The following is a 23,249-nucleotide window of genomic DNA, read 5'->3' on the forward strand; positions in this document are numbered from 1 at the left end:
TCCCAGGCACTTGGTAGGTACACTCCTTGGTCACGGTTGATTGCTGGTTTCTGTCTCCGGATTCATTCTGGTGTTGATTGGTCTCAGCCTTTCTCTAATGTATAAGTCGCCACAGTTGCAAGGGGTCTGGTAGATGCATCCTCTCGGGTTAGCTGGGTCCTTTACCGAAAACCCTAACCCAAGAGGATGCATCTACCAGATCCCATGCAACTGTGGCGACCTATACATTGGAGAAACGCTGAGACCAGCCAACACCAGAATGAAGGAACACCAGACCTCCGTCAGCAAACTCAACCAGAAATCAGCCATCTCTGAACACATTCTCAAGAACCCTGGACATTCAATTCGATGGGAGGACACTAGGATACTGTCTACCAACAACAACAACTGGCACCAAAGGAAACTACAAGAGGCCATCGAGATCCGGAGACAGAAACCAGCAATCAACCATGACCAAGCAGTGTCAACAACAATTAATAAACACCTCACTTATTATTATATTATGAGATAAAAAGTAAGCATGTTAAATTATAATCCTGTAGTTCTCTTTATACACGAATATAGTTTCTGGGAAAATAAACCACGAGGAACATGCCGACCACCATCTTACCGGCCACATGGCTGGAAGCAACATATAACACACAAAGTTACAACATTTCATGAATGAAAAGGAGTGACTTATAAATTCCTGATAGCGCCTGTGCGTGAAAAAGGAACCGTACATACAGAGTTGGGTGCTTTCTCACTCATTTTCACTTCACTTTCGTAGCTTCGCTGTACTGTAGAGAGCTCTGATATGGACGACTGTCCTCAATGACGACAGTATGAAAAGTGAGGTATGAGGTAGACGGTGAGTTACCTGTTCTTGGCTGTTGGGGGCCCAGGAAGGGGCCCTGTAGGGGTGGTCTCACAAGACAAAAACGAGTTTTTCGTTTTGCAAAATATTTATTGAAATATTGTTACAACTGTCGTGGGCATTTTAAAATGGACATTTTAATGCTATATATGTACCCAAAAGAGGACATTCTTCAAAGAATTCATAACCTCTACAGTTTTGTATAAATATTGCTGACAGTTCTTTACTGCTGTGTTGAGTGATAAGGCATCCCCTTAAATGTCCAAGACTGGTGGTAGTGAGGTGTTGCTAGACACATTCACCACAATGGTAACGATCAGTGACCAGCATCACTGCAGGTTGTAGGATAGTGCTGAAATACTGTTCACATTAAAGACCCAGGTCTTTCACTCACTGGTCCACAGAACAAGTACTGACCTCAGTATGTTAGTGTCACACAAGCAAATACATTTGGACTTAGTATAAGGCAGTTAGTGAACAGTTGTAGGAGTGTTAGAGTATTGTGTTTGATTGACATCCTTCTGCCATCAGGTCCTGTGTTTGATCCCACGTGTATCGAGCAGACTTTAGGGGTCATCTATAAGACCCTGCAGCAGCTTGGCACCAGCGGTAGCAAGGACAGAGTCGACAAGGCGGTCACATTTGTTGCCAAGGCAACAAAGACATTCTTCCAGAACTTAATGGTTTGTCTGAACAAAATGTAATTTATGTTAGACAATACTGTTATATATTGTACATTGTATCCCGGCTGAAATGTGAAAACTGTAAATATTTGTAGTTTATTTTAACTATAGGTCATGCATGTAAAGGAAGGGGCTTGTGGTGATGAATGGCAAGATGTCCTACAGTGTGGGTTGGCCATTCAAGTGTTGGGATGAATGTATTGTAACATGTTTTCTGTAGGTGTGTCCCTCTCTGGATTCGGTGGAGAACCTCATGCTGGCTCTGTTCACAGTCTACATTGACAGTGACTACCCTGTCACAGGTAAGTTTAGAAGACAACCACTGCCTAATCACAAGCATGTCTACATCGTATGTGATGACAAGGGGCCATGTGGGCAGCCTAGTGGTTCGTGTGTTCACTCATCATAATGAATTCCCAGTGTTACTTCTTCACATTGGTACAATGTGTGAATCCCATATCTGGTGTCCCCCAGCCACGATATTGCTGGCATATTGATAAAGGTGTTGTAAAACTAAACTCTCTCATTCACTCTGACCACCTAATCGCCAACACACAAAGTCAGCCAAGTAACCTGCTCAGCCACCGCGACTTCCACAGCTGGTTGATTTTGTGTGCTGGCGATTGGGTGTCTGACTCAGAGGGTGCAGGTTCAAATCTCAGATGGGACTCAACCAAGAAAGTACTAGATTCTGTACTTTATTAACAAAGTGTAATCCCAAATATGACATGTTACATTTGAACACTTTCTAAATGGCATTGTGTAATCAATGCTGTCATTGTATGTGGTCGATGTCTGTTACAGATAGGACCCGTGAGGAAGTGCATGAAGCTCTCAACTGTGGCCTGTGTGTGATAGTGCGCCAGACCGGGGCATATCTCCGCAGTGGCGGCTTTCTGGAGAAGTCAGCAGAGCTTACACGGACCTTGATCTCATCTCGGACTCAGACACTGGTGATGTAAGTACATAGGTGTACATCAGTTGGTAGTCCTGCTGTATCACAAAATGCATTCTTGACGGAGGTAACATAAAACTTTAAAGTGAGTTAATTTGCACAAGTTAATGTCAAGTAAATATATTTCATGTGAATCCATGGCATTTGTTTGGCCTATAAAGCAACATGTCATGTTTACTTTTTTAACTGACAATGGCAGGGCTTGTGTTGCCATACTGGAGTGGACTGCCATCACTGATTTTATGCATTTGAGTCTGACTACAATTTGATATGCCACCAAGGTAACAAGTGCTAGATTCTGAGACAGACTATAGTTTGATATGCCACCAAGGAAACAGGTGCTCAATTCCGAGAGAGACTGTAGTTTGATTTGATACCAAGGAAATAGGAGCTGGATTCTGAGAGAGACTGTAGACTGATGTGATACCATGGAAACAGGTGCTCAGTTCCAAGAGAGACAGTAGATTGATGTGATACCAATGGTTGTTCCAGGCTGCAGCATGTGTGTCTGTGTGTGAACAAGGTGCTGGCGACCCTGAGGGATAACCTGCCTGAGGCCAGCCACACCGACCCAACTATACAGGCGTTGGTCAGCATGTTCTTTATAACACCAAAAGGAGATAATTTTGCTCAGGTCAGTAAAATTGATAACGTGTCATCTTTGGCCATATGTGGGCATTTCAGGAGAGATTGTATTCAGGGTTGGTTCACTCCGAGATTTGAGGACAATATAGAACAAACTTTATGGACAGCACGTGAAATTCATGAAATAAAGGTAGACGTCATCCGTAAAGTTTGTTCAGTAGTGTACTTTCAAACTTCTAAAATGCCACTCAAAGAAGATTCTGGAACAGACCGGTATCCAGTATCCTATAAGTAATCTTTTCAACTTACGAATCTTTCGGTCTGTCCAGATACAGGAATACATGACCATCAGGGGCTTGCTGTCCTTGAGAAGTCTTGTGAAGAAACGTCTGACAACAACATTGCCCACACTGATGTTCACCACACTCTTCAATGTCATGCTCCTCATGTACAAGGGGTCAGGTGACATGACTTTGACCCTGACTAGGAAGGCCTCTGTAACATCTGTCTCATCAAAAGAACAAGGTCAAGATGGAGTGGAAACAACTGCTGTGACATGGGAAAAGGAAGATCTGGAGAGATTATTGGATTGCCTGACACAGAGCGTCATTACCCGATGGTGGGCCGGCAATGATAAAACGGTACTGATCTACCTCATTGTAGTTAATGCTGTTTCTGTCCAAGCCCACAATACTCCAGCAGGAAGGTCATAATATAATGTATAGTAGTATACGGAAACCCTTTCATCATCTAAGGAAATCATGAAAATTTCATGATAGGGCTTATTTACAACAGTGTCAAGTTCGATGTTTTGTTCCCAGTGTGTGTTTTGAAACTAGGGAGCAGCGCACGCAGATAGTACATTTAGACAAGTCCAACCCTCTGAAACAGTTGTGTCTTTGTGTCAGTGATGCTCCCCATGCAAACTGCACCTTTTAGATCATACACAGATGAATTGGCCCTGAAGTCCCCGAAGCCTGGATGCAACACTTTACAGATGAAGGCTAGATGAAGATTAGCTATTCCTGAGTTGATTACCAAGGAGACTTGGTTACTTGGCTGACTTTGTTAACATGTTTTGTGATGGTGAAAATTGAGGACATCTAGGCTTCATATTTCGGGATATATTTTGGTTTTTTTCAGGTTCACCGTTTCCCAGATTTGCCATCAGGACTGGACCAACTAAAGGCGAAGGTCAGGAGCTTGGTGACTGCCTTGGACAGTGAGAGTCAGAGGGAGCTTCTCAACATGTCCCTGACAAGGTGTGTAGTGTACTGTACAAGGCCCTGACAGGGTGTGTAGTGTATTGTACATGGCCATGACCAGATGTGTAGTGTACTGTACATGGTCACAACAGGGTGTGTAGTATACTGTACATGGCCCTGACAGAATGCATAGTGTACTGTACATGGTCATGACAGGGTGTGTAGTTTACTGTACATGGTCATGACACTATTGACAGGGTGTGTAGTGTACTGTACATGGCCATGACCAGATGTGTAGTGTACTGTACATGGTCACGACAGGGTGTGTAGTATACTGTACATGGCCCTGACAGAGTGCATAGTGTACTGTACATGGTCATGACAGGGTGTGTAGTTTACTGTACATGGTCATGACACTATTGACAGGGTGTGTAGTGTACTGTACATGGCCATGACAGGGTGTATAGTGTACTGTACATGGCCCTGACAGGTTGTGTAGTGTACTGTACATGGCCATGAAATGTGTGTAGTGTACTGAAGAACTTACCGTACGTGTGTCATGTACCTTTGGCTACCCATTTTAGACAAATACTATTACTTACTATTAGATCTCCTCATACTTATTGCAGTGTAAACCTCCCATACATAACGCTGATTATACATACACTGTACTATATTTTTATGTATTACGCGTTATGTACATTTATGATGTAGTCAAAATTTCCTGTTAGAAAATGTTGTAGTTTCTTAAGTAAAGAACTTACCAGAATATAGATACATGTGACATTCTAACTGATGTGTCAGTTCCTCACATTGTTTACTAAAACTTACATAGAAACTGCCATGGTTTTGCCTTTCTCAGGTCCGAGGAAACAGGTGGCATTGCTTCAGTTTCACTGTCTACATTGTTGGATATCCTGAAGACCAGCCAATCAGAAGTCAGCTTGTCAGATGATGCTGTCATTGACAGGTGTGTTATTGATGGGAGATATAACCTGATGAACTAGCTGTTCTTGTGATTAGACATGAATGATACTTTGACCAGGTGGTTGTTCTAGGTTGAATATGGTACTCTGTCTGGAGAAACCTGTTGCTGTCGTACTCTTTACTGTATATCCTGCAGTATTTTCAGACAGCTTTCATTGTAGTTGTGTTATTGTATCAACGGTCAGTCTCTAGTCCTGGAACTGCTGATGTTCAACACTATGTTTCCAGATGCAGCACCCTGACACCCACCATCCTCCACACCCTGCAGTGCAGCACCAGCTATGTCAGTGACCACGCCCGTCTCACTGCCGCGCAGATCCTCAACGCCCGATTCATCACCACCCCAGCTGACTCCTCTACACAAGTTGACGGTGAGACTCCCTCAGGCTAAGTGACACTCAGAAAACTTGTTTAGTTCCACAGTGAAATTGTTGAAATATGGCTGCTTGGAACTAAAGCTATTCTAAATACATGACACAGAACATTACTGAAACTCAATAGAAATGTTTCAAGGAAAGTAAATCTGTATTATTATCAACCTCTGGTTATTTCATTTAACTAATATGTTAGACACGTTGTGATTGCAAAACTAATGTGGACAATACTATGATTCTATTAACATGGTTACAGGTGGTGTTGGTCTGCTAGGTGTCCTGAACATGACCTTGCCACATATTGATTGTGAAAGGTCAGAGGTGAAGGACATGTTCAAGTCAACACTGAGCCAGATAATTATGTGGAAGCAGGAAAAGGAGGATCTCATGTTGTTTACGTGGTAAGTCATTACTGAGGTTCTTTGTTTACCTGGTAAGTTATTACCAATGATCTCTTTATGACCTGATGAGTGATTACTGATGATCTCTTGTTTACCCGGTATGTCGTGACTCAGGATCACTTGTTTACCTGCAAGTCATTACTGAGAACCTTTTGTTTACCTGGTGAGTCCTTTAAAAGGATTTCTTGTGTTGTGTATTTCCAGCGACCTGTCCGAGGCAAGCCTTGACAAGATCGCCACAAACGTGGAAGTGATGAACTTTGTGCAGCTGTACGTGACCCTCTTGCCCCAGGAGCTGGAAAACACTGACTGGGACTTCATCATGTGCAGCACCATTGCTTGGGTCCAGGTGGGCCACTATCTCGCTCATAAATACTCTCATTCCTTTCTTCCTTCCCACTCTCAAGCCATCATTGATATATTTCCTGTCTGTGATGTGATGTATATCAAGACATAGTTCACAAAGAATGCCTGCATCATCTCAGTCTGTATGTAGACACATTGATTGAAGTATGCTGTTCGTTCCTTCAGACTGTTGCAGAGAGTGAGCACCTGCTAGCCAGCCAGACCTCTGTTAGCGTGTTCACCATCAGGGCATGTCAGCTCCTTGGTGACGTTGTTAACTGTATCGACACCAGGATACGCATGTCACCGACCAGCTTCCCTGAAAACTTGCTCACAGAGTGGGACGAGTTCTTTAGTGAGGGAGTGTTCAGTATTCTCCTGCCTCTGTATGTAAGACTAGTGGGTGAGTAACACTTCATCTTTTAAACTCCACTTCATTGTGGTCCCTGTCATGTAATACTTTTGCAGGCTGGGTTTAAATAACATGTGATGTGATTGTCTGTCTTAGTATCCTAACATTGAGTATGGTTTCAAACTTGTTAACTGGTATATGGTATTTATTGCCGACTGTGGTGTATGGTTTAACTGTTGCCAAGTGTGGTGCATGGTTTAGCTGTTGCTGACAGTGGTGCATTTCAGCAGTGAGACATTGTTCTGCTGACTGAAACGTGGAACATTCCAGTCTGTTTTCTAATCACTGCTCTTGAAAATATCTGTCACTCTTTTCAGCCAAGTCCCTGCAGACAACAGGAGGTGGTCTCCATGACAACGTCATCAGTTCGATGGGTCTTGCTATTTCTTGCTGTCCCAAACAGCATGTGCTAAATCACCAGTTGCCAGCCAATCTAATTGCAGAAGATTTATCTCCCCTGCCAGACTCTCTACAGTCTCTACTCAACACATTCAGCCCCATGATGCTATACAGCAGTTCCTCTGTACAAGTGACAGCCTTCCATCTGCTCAACAGGTTGGTACAAAGTTGCCTGTGTCATGGGACTACACTTGTTTTAGATCAAAATGAAAAATACAATAATTCAAGGATTGGTTTTGTTTGCTCAAAATGATGGGAGGAAATCAGTGGAGTGAAGAAATGGGGAGAAAAAGAACAATAATCATCTTTGCTTAATTGGCTTATGTGAAAGAACTATAGATTTGTATGCCATAATGGATTTTTAGTATCTTGAATGCCCTTTTACATTATAACATTTAACATATATCTTTCCACCAAAAAAATCAGATTTACATGGACTCATTATTGGCAAGCTAATTTCCTTGTGTAATCAGACTTTCTATAGCTAGAATATGCTTTGTTCCAGGATTGTGAGTGAGCTGTCAGCATATGAGCAGGAGGACAAGGATGAAGTGGAACAGCTACAGGAGGAGGACAAGAGGAATGATGAGTCCAGGTGAGTCCACAGCAAGGGGTGGCATGGGAGAGTCTGCAGTCAGCTGGGACAGGTGAGTCCACAGCAAGGGTGGCATGGGAGAGTCTGCAGTCAGCTGGGACAGTTGAGTCCACAGCAAGGGTGGCATGGGAGAGTCTGCAGTCAGCTGAGACAGGTGAGTCCACAGCAAGGGTGGCATGGGAGAGTCTGCAGTCAGCTGAGACAGGTGAGTCCACAGCAAGGGTGCCATGGGAGAGTCTGCAGTCAGCTGGGACAGGTGAGTCCACAGCAAGGGTGGCATGGGAGAGTCTGCAGTCAGCTGGGACAGGTGAGTCCACAGCAAGGGTGCCATGGGAGAGTCTGCAGTCAGCTGGGACAGGTGAGTCCACAGCAAGGGTGGCATGGGAGAGTCTGCAGTCAGCTGAGACAGGTGAGTCCACAGCAAGGGTGCCATGCGAGAGTCTGCAGTCAGCTGGGACAGGTGAGTCCACAGCAAGGTTGGCATGGGAGAGTCTGCAGTCAGCTGGGACAGGTGAGTCCACAGCAAGGGTGGCATGGGAGAGTCTGCAGTCAGCTGAGACAGGTGAGTCCACAGCAAGGGTGCCATGCGAGAGTCTGCAGTCAGCTGGGACTGGTGAAACTACAGTAAGGGTGCCATGAGTGTGTCCACTGTCAGAGGGGTCAAGTAGCAAGGATGGCACAGTTTGAACAGGAGTCCATCCAGTAATGGGGCCAGGAATTGTCCATATATTCATGGGGACAGGAAGAGTCCACACAGTCCAGGGGACAGGAAGAGTCCACACAGTCATGGAGGGGTGAGGCAATCGACTGTGATGGGGCTTGACCAAACTATGAGTTCAGTCCAGTATATCAGTCATCAGGTAGTGACAAGATCCATATAACAAAGCATTTTTGTCCCCCACCACAGCATGGAGTATGGGCTATGTATTCAGCGGCGTCTTTCCATACGTATGGTCGTCCCAATTCTTGTTAACGCAATGTCTCATGAACTATTGTACCCAATATCTTCAAATTTGGTCACAGCCTACATTTGGGGACTACACAGACACCAGTCATTTTGGTGACCTTGAGCTTATTTTCAAAATCACCATGAGACTTTGGCCACTTTTGAGATTCTTTTTAACTCAATATCTCATGAACTATTGTACCCAATACCTTCAACTTTGATGACAGCCTACACTGGGGGATTCCACAGACACCCCTCAGTTTTGGTGACCTTGACCTTATTTTCAAGGTCACTTTGACACTTTGAACGCTTTTCACACTCTTTAGCATATCTCATGAACTATTTTATTTGATGACATCAAATTTGGTGACAGCCTACATCAGGGGATTTTGTGAACACTAGCCAATTTGGATTACATTGATCTTATTTTCAATATGACCACAACACTTTGTCCTCTTTTCAAACTTGTGCTAATGCAGTTCTCCATAAAACATTGCAACCAATGTCCTCAATTCTGCTGACAGCCTACATTGGGTGATTATCCTGGCACCAGTCATTCCATGTATTGTGTGTGAGCAAAAAGTAAAGAATAATGAATATGTTATAAATATTTCATTTTTCTTTAGGGGTTGGGGACATTGCCATGTTAGTGACAAACACTAGTTGAGAAAGTCTTAGTAGTTTAACATGTCTTTTAATAGGTCTCTTATAATGCATATTTTGGAGACACAACATTTGATATATCTTTAATGAATGTTGCAGTAAACCACCTCATGCTGTCAACAAGGTATGTATGGAGGGTGCGGCTGCCATGGACATCGTGCTGTGTGATGCCAGCTTAGAGGAGTGCTTTATCATTGCCCCCAACACTGATGAATATAGGTACACCATGGGATACCTGTTGTCATGGAAACTTATCCTCAAGCTTTTCAAGAGTAGTCCTTCAGAGGTAATTTCATTCTGTTTGTCCCATTGATGCTGCTTTGGTGATGATATTTCAGAAGCAAAGTGGATGGAATAGTTTTACCCGTTATGAACCTGTGTTTATATTACACTTGAGAGTGAAGTTTGCTGTTTACTTCAAGGCAACAGGTATTGTCACTAACTTGCTGTATTGATATTACAGCTGAGAGCAAGGTACGCTGTGTACTTTAAGGAGACAGGTATTGTCACTAACCTGTTGGCTCACCTGTACCAACTGATGCCAGATAACCCTGTAGCACCTGACACACAGACCAGTTACTTCAAGGACACACCATTGTTGCTGCCTACAGGTGAAGCAGATGAACTTGCTTTTTTTAATATTCCTAGGATTTCCTAATATTATCAGAAGTTTAAGCATGAAAGTCATGCAGAACACTGTCATTGTCTTTTTCCATTGTAATTTTCTACTGCAACTAATGACAGATTGTCTTTTGCAGCTCGTCCCCAGTCATGTGACATCAAACACTTGTCGTGTGATGTATATCAGCAGTGTCTAGAGACAATTCCAGCACTTGTCCGACAATGGTGGATAGAACAAGATAAGAGGACAACTAGTTACATTGACAAGTAAGATTGTGATAAGAGAACAGCTAGTTACAACTGACAAGTGGGATTTTCTAGATGTATCAACAGGTGGGATTTCCCATGGCAAAGAATAAAATTGGAAAACAGTAAGTTGTTATGGTGAATAGTCGTTTAGTTGTGTCTTATACAAAGCAGATTACATATACAACAAAAGAGATTCTGTGGGTTCTATTTTGATGAGGTTCTGTGTTTAGATTCACCAAGAAGCATGTGAGTCCACTATTGTGTCACTCCGAGATCTCCTCAGTGCAGGCTACAGACGAGGAACTGGATGGAATCGAGGTCAGTGTTTTCTGTTTCAAGAAAGGCTCCATGGAGAGATTTTACCCCTTTCATACTTGAATGTTTTAACTCTGTGGAGTTTCCAGCTTAGAGTAGGTCCCTGGAAGTGTATGCAGGTCATGAAAGACAACTTATTTTGTGAACAGGGCCATTTTGGAACAAAGTCACTATTCTAAATTGAGATTAATGTCTTACATGTACTTAATTAAAACAAGAAAGATCAAGTGAATTTGTTTCTTACATCCTACATGATGGATACCACCTACACTTGTTGTTCTTCCAGATCAAAGCTCGGCCTAAAATCCGTGAAGTGATAGCAAAGTACACAATGTCGGAGGTGAGCGTGGAGGTCGCGATCTCACTTCCAGAGAACTACCCTCTTGGTAGCATCACAGTGGTCAGTGACAAGAAGGTCGGAGTGACCCAGTCACAGTGGGACCGGTGGCTGCTCCACCTCAACATCTTCCTCCAGCACCAGGTGAGCTATATGTGAGACTTGGAAACGGAGCACTGCAGTGGTCAGTGACAAGAAGGTCGGAGTGACCCAGTCACAGTGGGACTGGTGGCTGCTCCACCTCAACATCTTCCTCCAGCACCAGGTGAGCTATATGTGAGACTTGGAAACGGAGCACTGCAGTGGTCAGTGACAAGAAGGTCGGAGTGACCCAGTCACAGTGGGACCGGTGGCTGCTCCACCTCAACATCTTCCTCCAGCACCAGGTGAGCTATATGTGAGACTTGGAAACGGAGCACTGCAGTGGTCAGTGACAAGGTGACGTCACTGCTGACCACTCTATCTGAACTTACCCAGCTCGTGGTAAATACAGAGATTTGCGGCAATGGAAGTGAAGTGGAAAAAGTTTCTTTTTGATTCAGACCTTTCTGAATGGTATTTTTTGTGCAGGCCTTTCTGTTTCGCAGCCATTTTGACACAGAACCTTCTGTTTGACAGCCAATTTCATAGAGACCCTTCTGTTTGGCAGCCAGTTTGACACAGACCCTTCTGTTTCTCAGCCAATTTGATACAGGCCCATCAGTTTGCATGCCATTTTAATACAGACCCTTCTGTTTGGCTGCCAATTTAAACCCAGTACAACAGTTTGGCTCATGTGTTCCAACAGCTTGGAACCTGCTTTGTATCACATGGATGGACTATGCCATCAGCAAAGTCAGGTAGATACAAGGTGCCATGTTCTGTCCAATAGTGTATCAAACTGAATGATTGTCAACTGTTATGCTTTTTAGAATGGCTTGTGTTCATGTTGCCATAGTTACAAACTGGCGCATGTGATCAAGGAAACAGTGTTGCCAGAATTACATTAAAATAAAGGGCCTAAAGGAAGGTTCAATAAGTGTTCTTTGTCACATACAATTACTACACTTTGAAAGTAACAGTTTGCAATATACTAAATATAGTAACATGTGACACATGCTGCACAGTCCAGCAATCTCCTGTAGGTGCCAGGGTGTCAGGGTGTCACTCCTCTGTGTTCTTCTCACAACCTGGGAACAAATGATTGTGCATCAGTTTCCTAGATATTCTAAAATATGATCTCAACTACCGCATGAAATGGTCACTAAGCTGCAAGTGGTTGACGTAATGATCATTCATGTAAACATAGTAATCAGGACAGCCTTTTGGCATGTAGTGCCAATCTGTTGCCATGCGTAATATTTTGTGTTGGTAGAATGGCAGTATCATTGAGGGGCTGAAACTGTGGAAGAAGAACATTGACAAGAGGTTTGAGGGTGTGGACGACTGCATGATCTGCTATTCAGTTCTACATGGCACCAACTTCCAGTTACCCCGGTTGCAGTGCCGCACATGCAAGAAGAAATTCCATTCTGCATGTCTGGTATGTAGGCCTTCACGTTCAAGTTTCTGTATCTGATTTATGTATGGCTGTGCAGGAAAAAGTGCTGTAATGTGTTTAATCTTACCGTTTCTGTTTGAATTTCTGTATTGAATTCAAAATTTTGTTTTGGAATTCCAGTCAGACATTAGGTCATGAGAAACTATTCATGATTAGTGTCACTCTAATGTATTTCCATTATTACTTTGCTTGCAGTATAAATGGTTCAGCACCAGTCACAACTCAACATGTCCATTGTGCCGGAACCTGTTTTAGCAGGCTTGCTGAGCATCTTGACAATTTAATTCCTGAGCCAAGTTCAAGGAGGACTACAGTTTTGTGAATATGTTCATACATTCTAGTGAAGGTCAAGTCCAGCTGTTGGTCACCAGTGCCCAAGTTGTCAAGAACAACTGTGGGGTGACAGTGTCCAAGTTGTCGAGAACAGCTGCAGGGTGCCAGTGTCCGAGTTGTTAAGTCCAGCTGTCGGTTTACCTGTGTCAGGTTGTCAAGAACAGCTGCAGGGCACCAGTGTCTGAGTTGTTAAGTCCAGTTGTCGGTCACCAGTGTTGAGTTGTCAAGTTCTGCCTGCCAACAATACTGTAAGCTAATGCAGCTCAAGACAGTTGCCGTGTGAACTGAAAATGTCCTTCACAATGTGGTCGTCAAGATGTTTATGATGACATCAGAAACTTGTCAAATTTGTGTTATTACACATTGGTGTTGATTGTTTATATTGAGGTTGATGTAGGTTCATCTATGTCTTACGTAAGTTACAATCAATTTCAGTTGTTATTTTATTCTTGTGAAGCCAACGAAAGTGAAACATACCTTTGTTTGATGAGTCTATGTGATGTACAAATGTATTGGTCCCAGTTACAGATATGTGTATCTGAGGTATACTATTCAAATATATTTAAACATCTGCTGATTCTTTTGTGTTTCCATAATTAGTCTGTCGTGACTGATCAACTGAAGTAATATTTATATATTTAGGCCATTCACAACACTTTTTAATTACTGAATATAAATAACATGTGGTCTGGTTTTTCACAAGAAATACCTTGACTTGTTAAGATTTTGGCCTTAATGAAAGGAATATTGCTTACTGTGCCGATCAGCTCAACAAAAAACCACTGGTATCTGTAATCAAGTCTTGCACTTGCTATGCAGCCATGCAGGACATGCTATTACTCTGCTATCAGTAATGGCAGGTGTTTGTATTAATTTTGTAAATCAAGTTGACTTATATTCAGCCATGTGAGAGGGAGGTGAAAATGTGTGGGTCAAGTGAGAACATACCTCTGAAAAATATTTGAAGGTGGACAAGGAGACCCATTCTGATCATATGTCTGTAGTGTCGATACCTCAGGACACAACACATCCAACATCCCTCCTCCTCTACCCAAGGTTCTTTCCAAGCCACAGGTGATTTGTGGCTATGTTAAATTCTAAACTAAATATGGTGAATTGGTTTTAAATAAACCACAGAAAGTTCAGACTGTTGTGTTTGTTTTGTTTGCAATAACAATGTATGCTGTATTCAGGGGCAACTTGTAAATAACCAAATCTCGACCAGACAAGCCTTTGATAGACATCATGCACAACTTTCCATGTCTATGAGGTATGACAGTCAACCATGATGGAGTTGTTCATATGATCTGTGTGGGAAGCTGGGAATAGTTTTACTCTTTCAGCCCATGAGGATGGATGTGACTGAACTGAAGGCAACAATAAGGGAATTCAACAGGTTTTAAAAAAGTCAAATTTTTTTGTTTATTTATACACACTCTTTCTGTTGAACATTTCTCGCTACATCATTTACACACTGACATTACACTGGTCTGTTATGTGAAACCAGCAACACATCATCGTGATAGTCTTGTATCAAACTCGGTCTAAAATTATCACTTGTCTAACTGAGTCCTTAAGACATTTTACTTATTTCAATATGAGATTGTATTTGTTTCTCCATGAAACAGTGTCTGTTTCAACATTCCCTCCCACCATGAGTAAAAGTAGAAAGATTGAAAACAGGTCACTATTATTTATCAATCAGCAGGGTTCAGCTCCGTTTTTAGCTTTAGAATTCTTTACCAAACTTTTCAAGGCTTTCATTCTTAAGGGTTTTCCCAGTCTGAGTGAAAGCTGTGACTGTCTGTGGTCAATTAGTCGCTGGACCTAGTCACGCTGAAAAAAGCTGAACAACTGCTCCAGCTGTCTATCCATGTTGGTATAAACGCTTGCCCAACAGCTTGTAATTGGTATAAATTTCCTAAGTCTATTGGAATGTTGCAGGCATTACTCAACTTGGTCAGGGTGGCTGATACCTGAACCTAACCTTCAAATGACATCACCTTCACCTTTATTTACAAAGTTGTTCAGTCGAAAATGTATATGTACTAGTTGATTTTTAAAGCCATATGGGCAAAGTTCTACTTGTTTCCCTAGTTCTCGACTCCTTAAAATCTAAACACACTGCATGTCATGCTTAAAAGGAGCAAAAACATAAGAGAAAGTTACTTAGCACTTCAATGTTTAAACAGACAGTAATAGGAGAGGAGCATACAGCTACGATTTTTCATCAAGGAACAACCAAACACTGACGAGTGCAGTTTTACATGGCCACCCAATTGTTGAGAATACAGCCCTGTGGATAACTCTGACGCTAGTTGGTGAACGTCCTCTTGCATCGACAGGTCAGGTCTGAGGGCAGACATCATAATGATGTCATCGTATACTGATCAATTTCCAATGCTTTACTAAGACAAAATTTTGAATATCAAGACAAATTCATAATTTATAACATAGATATTTTTGACATTGGTAAAGATTAGCATGGTTAAGAATAATTTAAATCCAGAGAGTTTGGATTAAACGGATCAGCATAATTCACACAAATCATTTAAACCTGTTCTTAAACCATGTACACATGAGTTAAGCTTTCAGTTTGCACTGAACATTGATGGTAGATAGCATTTTAACAAAGAGGTTACACTGCCTAGGTTTGTTCCAGCTAGTGCCAGTCTCTCATCCTTAATGATCAGTCAACTATAGTAATTAAAACTGAGTTTGTCACACTTTACAGATAACAATGCCATTCACTCTAGAAACACTAATAAATGCATAGAAATACTGATGGCACTACTGTTTCAACATTGTCTAACTCACAATAGTTTCCTCAAGGTGACAGTAATGATAAGCTGTCAAGTCATCCCTACATGCAGGTTTCTTCAATTGCCAAGAACTCCAACTTCCATTGATTGCTCAGATCATGTTCAGTAGGAAATGCTCTGGACTTTATCACTAGAGTCATTATATAAAGCACTTCAGTGACTTCCCCTCTCTCTCTGCAAGCGACTGCCATACACTCGGGACACCAGATTCCAAGAGTCCATGTACCGATCCATGCACATAGCTATACATTTCTGAAACAAATAGTTCAAAGGTCACAAAAATTTACATTGGACTTGTTGAATGTTGAGGATTTGAGGTTAATGAGAAATATATACAGAATTTATCAACATCTTGATGGTTTATTACCAGTGTTAATAGTTTCACTGATTCTCCCACAGCAGGATTCACTAACAATGATCACCTGCAGTAGGACTCACAAAGAATGGTTCACCTATAATAGGACTTTAGCCAGATACAGATCATGATCAATAAATCTCTTGGTTATTTGTTGGGCATGTGTTGTATACATTCTTTATACATATACATTATACATTGAATAGTAGAGTTTCCAGTTGACATTGGCATATGCAGAGGCTTAAAGTTGCTTAAAAGCTGTTTTAACTTTTAATATTTCAACCATATTGTGCTGTTAGTTTATTCACATACATACATATATTTGGAAGTATGGGATGGTTACAGAGGCAGACAAGGTACACAGGGCATAGGTTGAAAGTATAGCATGTTTTAAATGAGACTCATATCTGAAGCTTTGATAGAGGCACATAATACTGGTTTGACATAAGATCGTCTGAAACCACTTGAATCACTTGAATCATGATTTTTCTGTTACACTTTGTTTATAATATTAGCAAACATTAACTTATAAATACTATTTGTGATGGAAGAACGGGGGCAACTCTTACCCAGACAACATATTTCAGCTTATCAGTTATTGTCCTCAGCCAGGGTTGGGTAGAATCAAAATAAAGTGTAAATAGTTACAGCTCTGGTTAGGAAAACTTCACATTGGAATTTCCTTCCACTTAACTCCACGGAGTGGTTTTTATGCTTTTGGTTACCTGTTCTGAGTTATCCAATGAAGTGCCCGGTTTTGTGACACATTTCTTGAAACATTTTTCAGACATTTTCTGCAAACAAAAGCACAAGAATGAATATGGCATTTGTGGGGACCCAATAGTGTCATTGATTGTGATAGCATGTATCTAGCAAATAATGTACGGTAAAATATTGGTAATTTGGGCCTTAATGACGAAACACTGCAAGTGCAATGAAATATAGTTTGCCCACAGTAACAGCACCTGTAGTAATTCCTGTGCATTTGCTAAAGCGATTTGTTGTTTGACTTGATCCATTAACTGCTCCCTTTGTGCAGAATCCATTTTCCCTCCAGCAGGTTGACCCGAAAAATCCATTTTTCTTAAATTTAATGCAGGACAAATCTGAAAACATGTGACCCTTCAACCCCTACGCACGTGTATGAGAGTTATGCCCCTTGTAGAGCCACACGCATCCGATTGGGGTTAATCAAAATGTATGATTGGACTTTATTACGAATCATGATTTTTCTAATAACGCTTACTGACTGAAATGATAACAGTCTGTATTTTAAGATATATATTCAGTGTAGTAGGAAAAGATGCTGTTTCTAGTACCCCATTGTCCCCCAGAAAGTATGCTTAATGTGGCAACTACAACAAATAAATTTTATCTTCTCTGATCTGTTTAGCGTAGTTTTTGTATCATTATGTCACCAAAGAGGTGTCTGTAGTCACTGGAGTATATGCATCAGGTTATGTAGTTTTGAACCACGTCATTGTGGCTTGGTAAGCATGAGTGATGGAGCTTAACCCTGAAAGGTATTCCGGTACAATATTATGGTGTGGAAGGAATGCTGGAGGTGGTGCAGGGAGAGACATCTGCACACCACACTGGAACCCACAAGCAGGGCATGGTGTGGTTGACTCACCCAGTAACACCTGGATTCAAACCCATACTCATAGGTTCTTGGTATCCACACATCTCCACACAGCAAATTGTAGAAGCTTTGATGACTGGTTCACCAGTTCTCCCATAATGTGTCTTTAAGCTACATATAGTGGTGTTGACTTGGTGATAACACTTCATCCTGTGACAACTGGTATCCCTGATTGTGTTTTGTTTTAGGAAACAAGACAAGATACACATAATATTCATCGACTGAACCTTTAGTCAGCTTACATGTGCAGTTTCTTGAATTTCAGTTGACAGAATATTTTCAGTCAGTTCAATAAGTTTATTGTCCTACCTTTAGAAAACAGCACCAGAAACTTAAAAACATGTCATAATACTCTTTTACATAATTGTTGGTGATTGGTTTGGGTTTGGGTTTGGGTTTGGGTTTGGGTTTGGGTTAGATCAGCGTTAAGTTAGGCTAGGTTAACCTAACCCGAATGTCCTCACGAGAAGTTGTGCTGCTGTATTCTAAAGGTGCTCCAGTTTATGTTCTTATGAGTCTTGCACAGTATATGTGTAACCACAAACCTGTGATGTATATCATAAAGGGTTGATTAGGCTTTAGGAGGTATATCTGAAATTATACCATGTATATTTTTGCTCACTGAATGGTGAAAGGTTTACTGCTGCCTACCTTGGCAGTCGGGTAGCCTAGTGGTTTAAATGTTAGCTTGTCACACCGAAGGGCCAAGTTTGATTCCCTACATACAAATACAATGTGTGATGTCCATCGCTGTGATATTGCTAGAATATTGTTAAATGTAGAGTAAAACCAAACTCACTAACTCGTAGAATGCAGCATTGTGGATTCTTTAGTACATAAAATCCATAATAATGGATTTCTACCGTGTTCAACTATCTGTTGTTCTTTACCATCAGAGTTATCAGGTGAAGATACATTGGGTGTAAATAAACAAAATACTTTCCAGATTTGATTAATAATCCAAGTCCTCTTACCTAATATTAGCTTTCGGACTAACACTCAGTTCAATATCTTTTCCTATGTTACTCATTTTACACAGTACAGCTGATCGTTATAAATCGGAGCATCCTTTTGTAGTTCCCGAGGAGACTGACACCAAGGCTGACACCACATCTATTGCCACTTAAAAGTTCGGAAACAGATTTGTTCACACTGTAAGACCTGGGATTGATGAGAGTGGCCTGGGATTGATGGCAGTTACTTCCATATGACCAATAGGTCCCTCCTTCCCTCCCTCCCTTCCTTCCTTCCTCACTCACTCACTGGGGATGGTGGGGGTAGCCTAGTGGTTAAAGCATGCACTCATCTCACCAAAGACCCAAGTTCAATTCTCCATAAAGCTACTATGTGTGAAGCCCATTTTTGTTGTCCCCTGCCATAATATTGCTGGAATATTGCTAAAAGCACCATAAAACAACACTCACCGACCGACCCACCTACTCCTCACTCACTCACTGTGATCATACCATGTTGTTTGCCAGTAACAGTGTCCATCGCTGCTTCCTATCAGCAGATCAAGAATAACAAAGGCCAAATAAACATACCATCATTTATTGACAGAGGAGCCACTTTGCTGCCAGTTACTGTCATTTGGAATTCTGTACATAGGGGAAAGAATTAAACTGTACAAACATGATATTACAGACATCTTACAAAACACTTGTACACATACAGAAGCTAGATGCTGTATACATCAAATATACAACTGCTGCAATATAACAACTGTACAACCACAATTCTGTACAGAGTGATGGGACAATCTGTCAGTCTGTCACAAACTACAGAAACAAGGACAAGTTTGTTGTTACTCTTGGAACATGCCACAGGAACAGAAGGCGCCTCTTTGTCAACATGACATTCTCTGTGTCAACATGACATTCTCTCTGCTGGCATAACCTCCTCTGTGTCAACAAAAACATTTCGGTTTTCGATATAACCTTCTGTGAGTCAACAAACCTTTCTTTGCGTCAGTGTAACTTTTGCACATTAATGACTTATGCAAAATTTCCAGTTAGCTTTTTGTGACACAAAACATGTGGGACGCAGAGCCAAAACGGCACACACTACACAAGTGACAGTCAAAGTATACACCTTGTCACTGGCTATTCCATGGACGGTGGGCTGGACACCAACACCCTTTTTTTCACACACCAAAGCAAGCTGACTTGTAATGGGTATTCTTTGTTATCTTCATGGCTTTTCAAAACCCTTGACCCACCAATACCTTCGCTCCCAGCTGACAGCATGAGACTAGCAACTGTCAACATTCACAGACCAACTGCATCGTCTTAATAAGCACAATCCTCACCAAGATGACTTCACACTGACCTCCATCCCCACTTCACAAAGTGATCCTATCATAGTCCTAACTCCCACTAACTTACAAGTTGCAGCCATGATCACCTGGCCACAATATCATTAAGTCACACAGTCACATGTGTAGCATCCGTTCACCCTTCTGTCTCTCTGTGATACATGAAACACTGGCAGGAGAGAATTTGATTATTCTGACTTAAACCCACAAATGAACACACCTCCATGTTGACAGGTGTTGACTTATGTGCTGTCTTCACTCCAACAACATGGAGGAACAGGACATCCTTTTAGCTGGCAAAGAAAGAAAAATAATTTAAATAATCTTGAAATGATAAATACAGGCCTGCCACGCCCTCTTTTTGCCCTCCATCTGTATATCATGTGAACACTCAAACCAACACATTGTGTCAATATCACATGTTGTAAGTTAACTAAGGTAAAAAAGCAAACATCTCAGTAAGAATATAATCAGACTCAAAATAACAAACCATGCAATTAGCAGTAAGTCTTTGGAGTGGACCAACAATTCTTTGACACTGAATAATAACAACTATTTCCTGCTTGTTTCCAGGAACTATTCACTTTCTTGCCCACCCCAAAATCTGGATATTTTATCAATAGACTTTCAAATTCCTATGTTAAAGCATACTGACTACGACATGGACAGAAAGCGCTAGCTTCATCTGGAAGTGACATTGAGTTTACTCAGTTAAAAATGTCATTTACTGAAAAGATGTTTCAAAGGTACATGTGATCATGGTTAAATAAAACAAATCAAATCACTCCAACATTCTGCAATTATTGTTTCAAGACATGAAAACAAACACATTATATCGTATACAGAACTCATGTTGGGCAAGAAAAACAGTTATCTCCCTTTCCTGTCTGTAGTTAAAATCTGCACTGCTAGGTATACCCAAGATGACTCCAGTGTACAAAAACCTTCACTCTAAATTTACAGCTCTTCCAATCAACAGAAAATTGTGTGACTTTGGTTCAGTTATGCTTTACTTATCATTCCAGCAAGTGAGTGAGTTTAGATTGACACAGCCTTCAGCAATATTGCAGCAATATCACACATCATTCCTGTTATACTGCCCAGTGTCCTAATGAAGGAGAAGAAAGACTTAACGATAACACCATGATGATTAAACCACAGTACCCTGCTGACAAACCTAGCAATATACTCAGGCTAACAGGTCCCAACCAGTGATTGTCCTACATAATCCAGGGTACCTTGTCTCTTCTCCACACCCACTGCATCATTTGAGCCTGGCATTAATAACATCCATGTGATCACTCACACTGGTGGGATGACAATGTGGCCACATACAGAGTCTGGTGGGACAGGGTATTGTAAACCTTGAGATAGGATTCCTGGACTACCCATGATAGAGGTACATATGTTGCCTCGTCAGTTATCGAGACATACACTGTTTCAGTAAGTTTCCATGTCTGACACAAGTGTCTATGGAGACACTCTGGAGGTACAGACGTTGCTTCGTCAGTGGAGACTGTCGTTTTCCAAACACACTGTTTCAGTAAGTTTCCATGTCTGACACAAACGTCTATGGAGATACTCCGGAGGTACATATGTTGCCTCATCAGTGGAGACCAGCGTTATCCAGACACACACTGTTTCAGTAAAATTCCATGTCTGACACAAGTGTCTATGGAGACACTCTAGAGGTACAGATGTTGCCTCGTCAGTGGAGACTGTCATTATCCTGACACACAGTTTCAGTAAGTTTCCATGTCTGACACAAGTGTCTATGGAGATACTCCAGAGGTACAGGAATTGCCTCGTCAGTAATGACTGTCATTATCAGGACAAACACTGTTTCAGTAAATTTCCATGTCTGACACATGTGTCTATGGAGACACTCTGGAGGTACATATGCTGCCTCATCAGTGGAGACTGTCGTTATCAGGACGCACACTGTTTCAGTAAGTTTCCATATCTGACACAAGCGTCTATAGAGATACTCCGGAGGTACAGAAGTTGCCTTGTCAGTGGAGACCGTCATTATCAGGACACACACTGTTTCAGTAAGTTTCCATGTCTGACAAAAGTGTCTATGGAGACATGCAGGAGGTACATATGCTGCCTCATCAGTGGAGACTGTCGTTATCAGGACACACACTGTTTCAGTAAGTTTCCATGTCTGACAAAAGTGTCTATGGAGACACTCAGGAGGTACATATGCTGCCTCATCAGTGGAGACTGTCGTTATCAGGACGCACACTGTTTCAGTAAAATTCCATATCTGACACAAGCGGCTATGGAGATACTCCTAATGAAATATGGACAATGGCCAAATGTGTTTTGTGGTCAACTATACAACAAATCCATATGGGTGATACATTGCTGTACACACAGAAGTGTAGTGATTCATTCATTGGAGATTTTGGAAAATAATACACATCTGATCATTCACAAGTATTTCAAGGATATTCCAGAAAGGTGTATTTAGTATAAGTAGTTGTGTAATATAGCTATAGAACAATACATCCATGCTTCGTCCATTGTGTCTGGTTATAATGGCATCAGACTGAAATGATCACACACTAACATCTGATCTAACTGAATCATCACATAAATAGCTGGAAGATTAGCGATTTGTAATGAAGCAATATCAACTCTCCTCCATGCTCTGATCACTGAACTCCTGTTGATTTCAACATATATTTCAAACCGTACATCTGTATAGTCTACACAAAAACTTTCTGTTATCTCTTGTTTAATTAAAGTTAATGCTTGCATACACAATATTCATCATCAATTAATTCATGCTGTGGAAATCTTTACATCCACCATATGAACAGAAAGCTGACAGATATATAAGCATCTATCTTCTTGAGTTCATTGGAACTAAACGCCGAACAAAGGCCCAAGGTCTACTTGACTTGAAATATTATCAGCAGATGAGTTTATTTGATATCACAGAAGCCGCGTAAGGCAAGAACAACACCACTATTGTTGCAAAGATCACTAGCACGCAGTCGGCACAAGACGTGGTGGGCACTCTTAATATCAGCACGTCAATGTTTAAAGTATACATGTGACTAAATTTAAAGCTGGAAACTGGATTACTGGAAACAGTTCTTTTAACTGATAATTTTAATTTTAACTGATACAGAGGGGAATGAAAATGTACCCATTTATTTGTAACTATACTCCAGTTATGCATACAGAAATAATGTGTTAGGGTAAGCTCATCCTCAGAACAAGAAGTTGTCGGACCTTCGTACAGCAGACCATTACAGTCAGTAGATGACAGACATAATGAAACAAACCAACAGCAGATTTGAA

General features: G+C 41.4%; 1 protein-coding gene across 1 annotated transcript in view; it reads left to right on the plus strand.

Moving 5' to 3' along the window:
• LOC137287573 (E3 ubiquitin-protein ligase listerin-like) overlaps positions 1 to 13,946 on the plus strand; it is a 44,448-nt gene extending 30,502 nt beyond the window's left edge. The window contains exons 12-31 of the mRNA XM_067819939.1: positions 1,388 to 1,539; positions 1,760 to 1,841; positions 2,344 to 2,497; positions 2,987 to 3,128; positions 3,409 to 3,720; positions 4,223 to 4,341; positions 5,147 to 5,254; positions 5,500 to 5,642; positions 5,902 to 6,046; positions 6,251 to 6,395; positions 6,578 to 6,794; positions 7,121 to 7,358; positions 7,708 to 7,797; positions 9,506 to 9,692; positions 9,870 to 10,017; positions 10,165 to 10,294; positions 10,507 to 10,594; positions 10,878 to 11,072; positions 12,283 to 12,450; positions 12,664 to 13,946. Of these exons, the coding sequence (XP_067676040.1) occupies positions 1,388 to 1,539; positions 1,760 to 1,841; positions 2,344 to 2,497; positions 2,987 to 3,128; positions 3,409 to 3,720; positions 4,223 to 4,341; positions 5,147 to 5,254; positions 5,500 to 5,642; positions 5,902 to 6,046; positions 6,251 to 6,395; positions 6,578 to 6,794; positions 7,121 to 7,358; positions 7,708 to 7,797; positions 9,506 to 9,692; positions 9,870 to 10,017; positions 10,165 to 10,294; positions 10,507 to 10,594; positions 10,878 to 11,072; positions 12,283 to 12,450; positions 12,664 to 12,723 (3,023 nt within the window). The 3' untranslated portion in view covers positions 12,724 to 13,946. The remainder of the gene's footprint in view (positions 1 to 1,387; positions 1,540 to 1,759; positions 1,842 to 2,343; positions 2,498 to 2,986; positions 3,129 to 3,408; positions 3,721 to 4,222; positions 4,342 to 5,146; positions 5,255 to 5,499; positions 5,643 to 5,901; positions 6,047 to 6,250; positions 6,396 to 6,577; positions 6,795 to 7,120; positions 7,359 to 7,707; positions 7,798 to 9,505; positions 9,693 to 9,869; positions 10,018 to 10,164; positions 10,295 to 10,506; positions 10,595 to 10,877; positions 11,073 to 12,282; positions 12,451 to 12,663) is intronic.
• Positions 13,947 to 23,249: the final 9,303 nt, after the last annotated feature.

The sequence above is a fragment of the Haliotis asinina genome, chromosome 6, assembly GCF_037392515.1.
Source record: "Haliotis asinina isolate JCU_RB_2024 chromosome 6, JCU_Hal_asi_v2, whole genome shotgun sequence".
In the NCBI taxonomy this organism is placed as follows: domain Eukaryota; kingdom Metazoa; phylum Mollusca; class Gastropoda; order Lepetellida; family Haliotidae; genus Haliotis; species Haliotis asinina.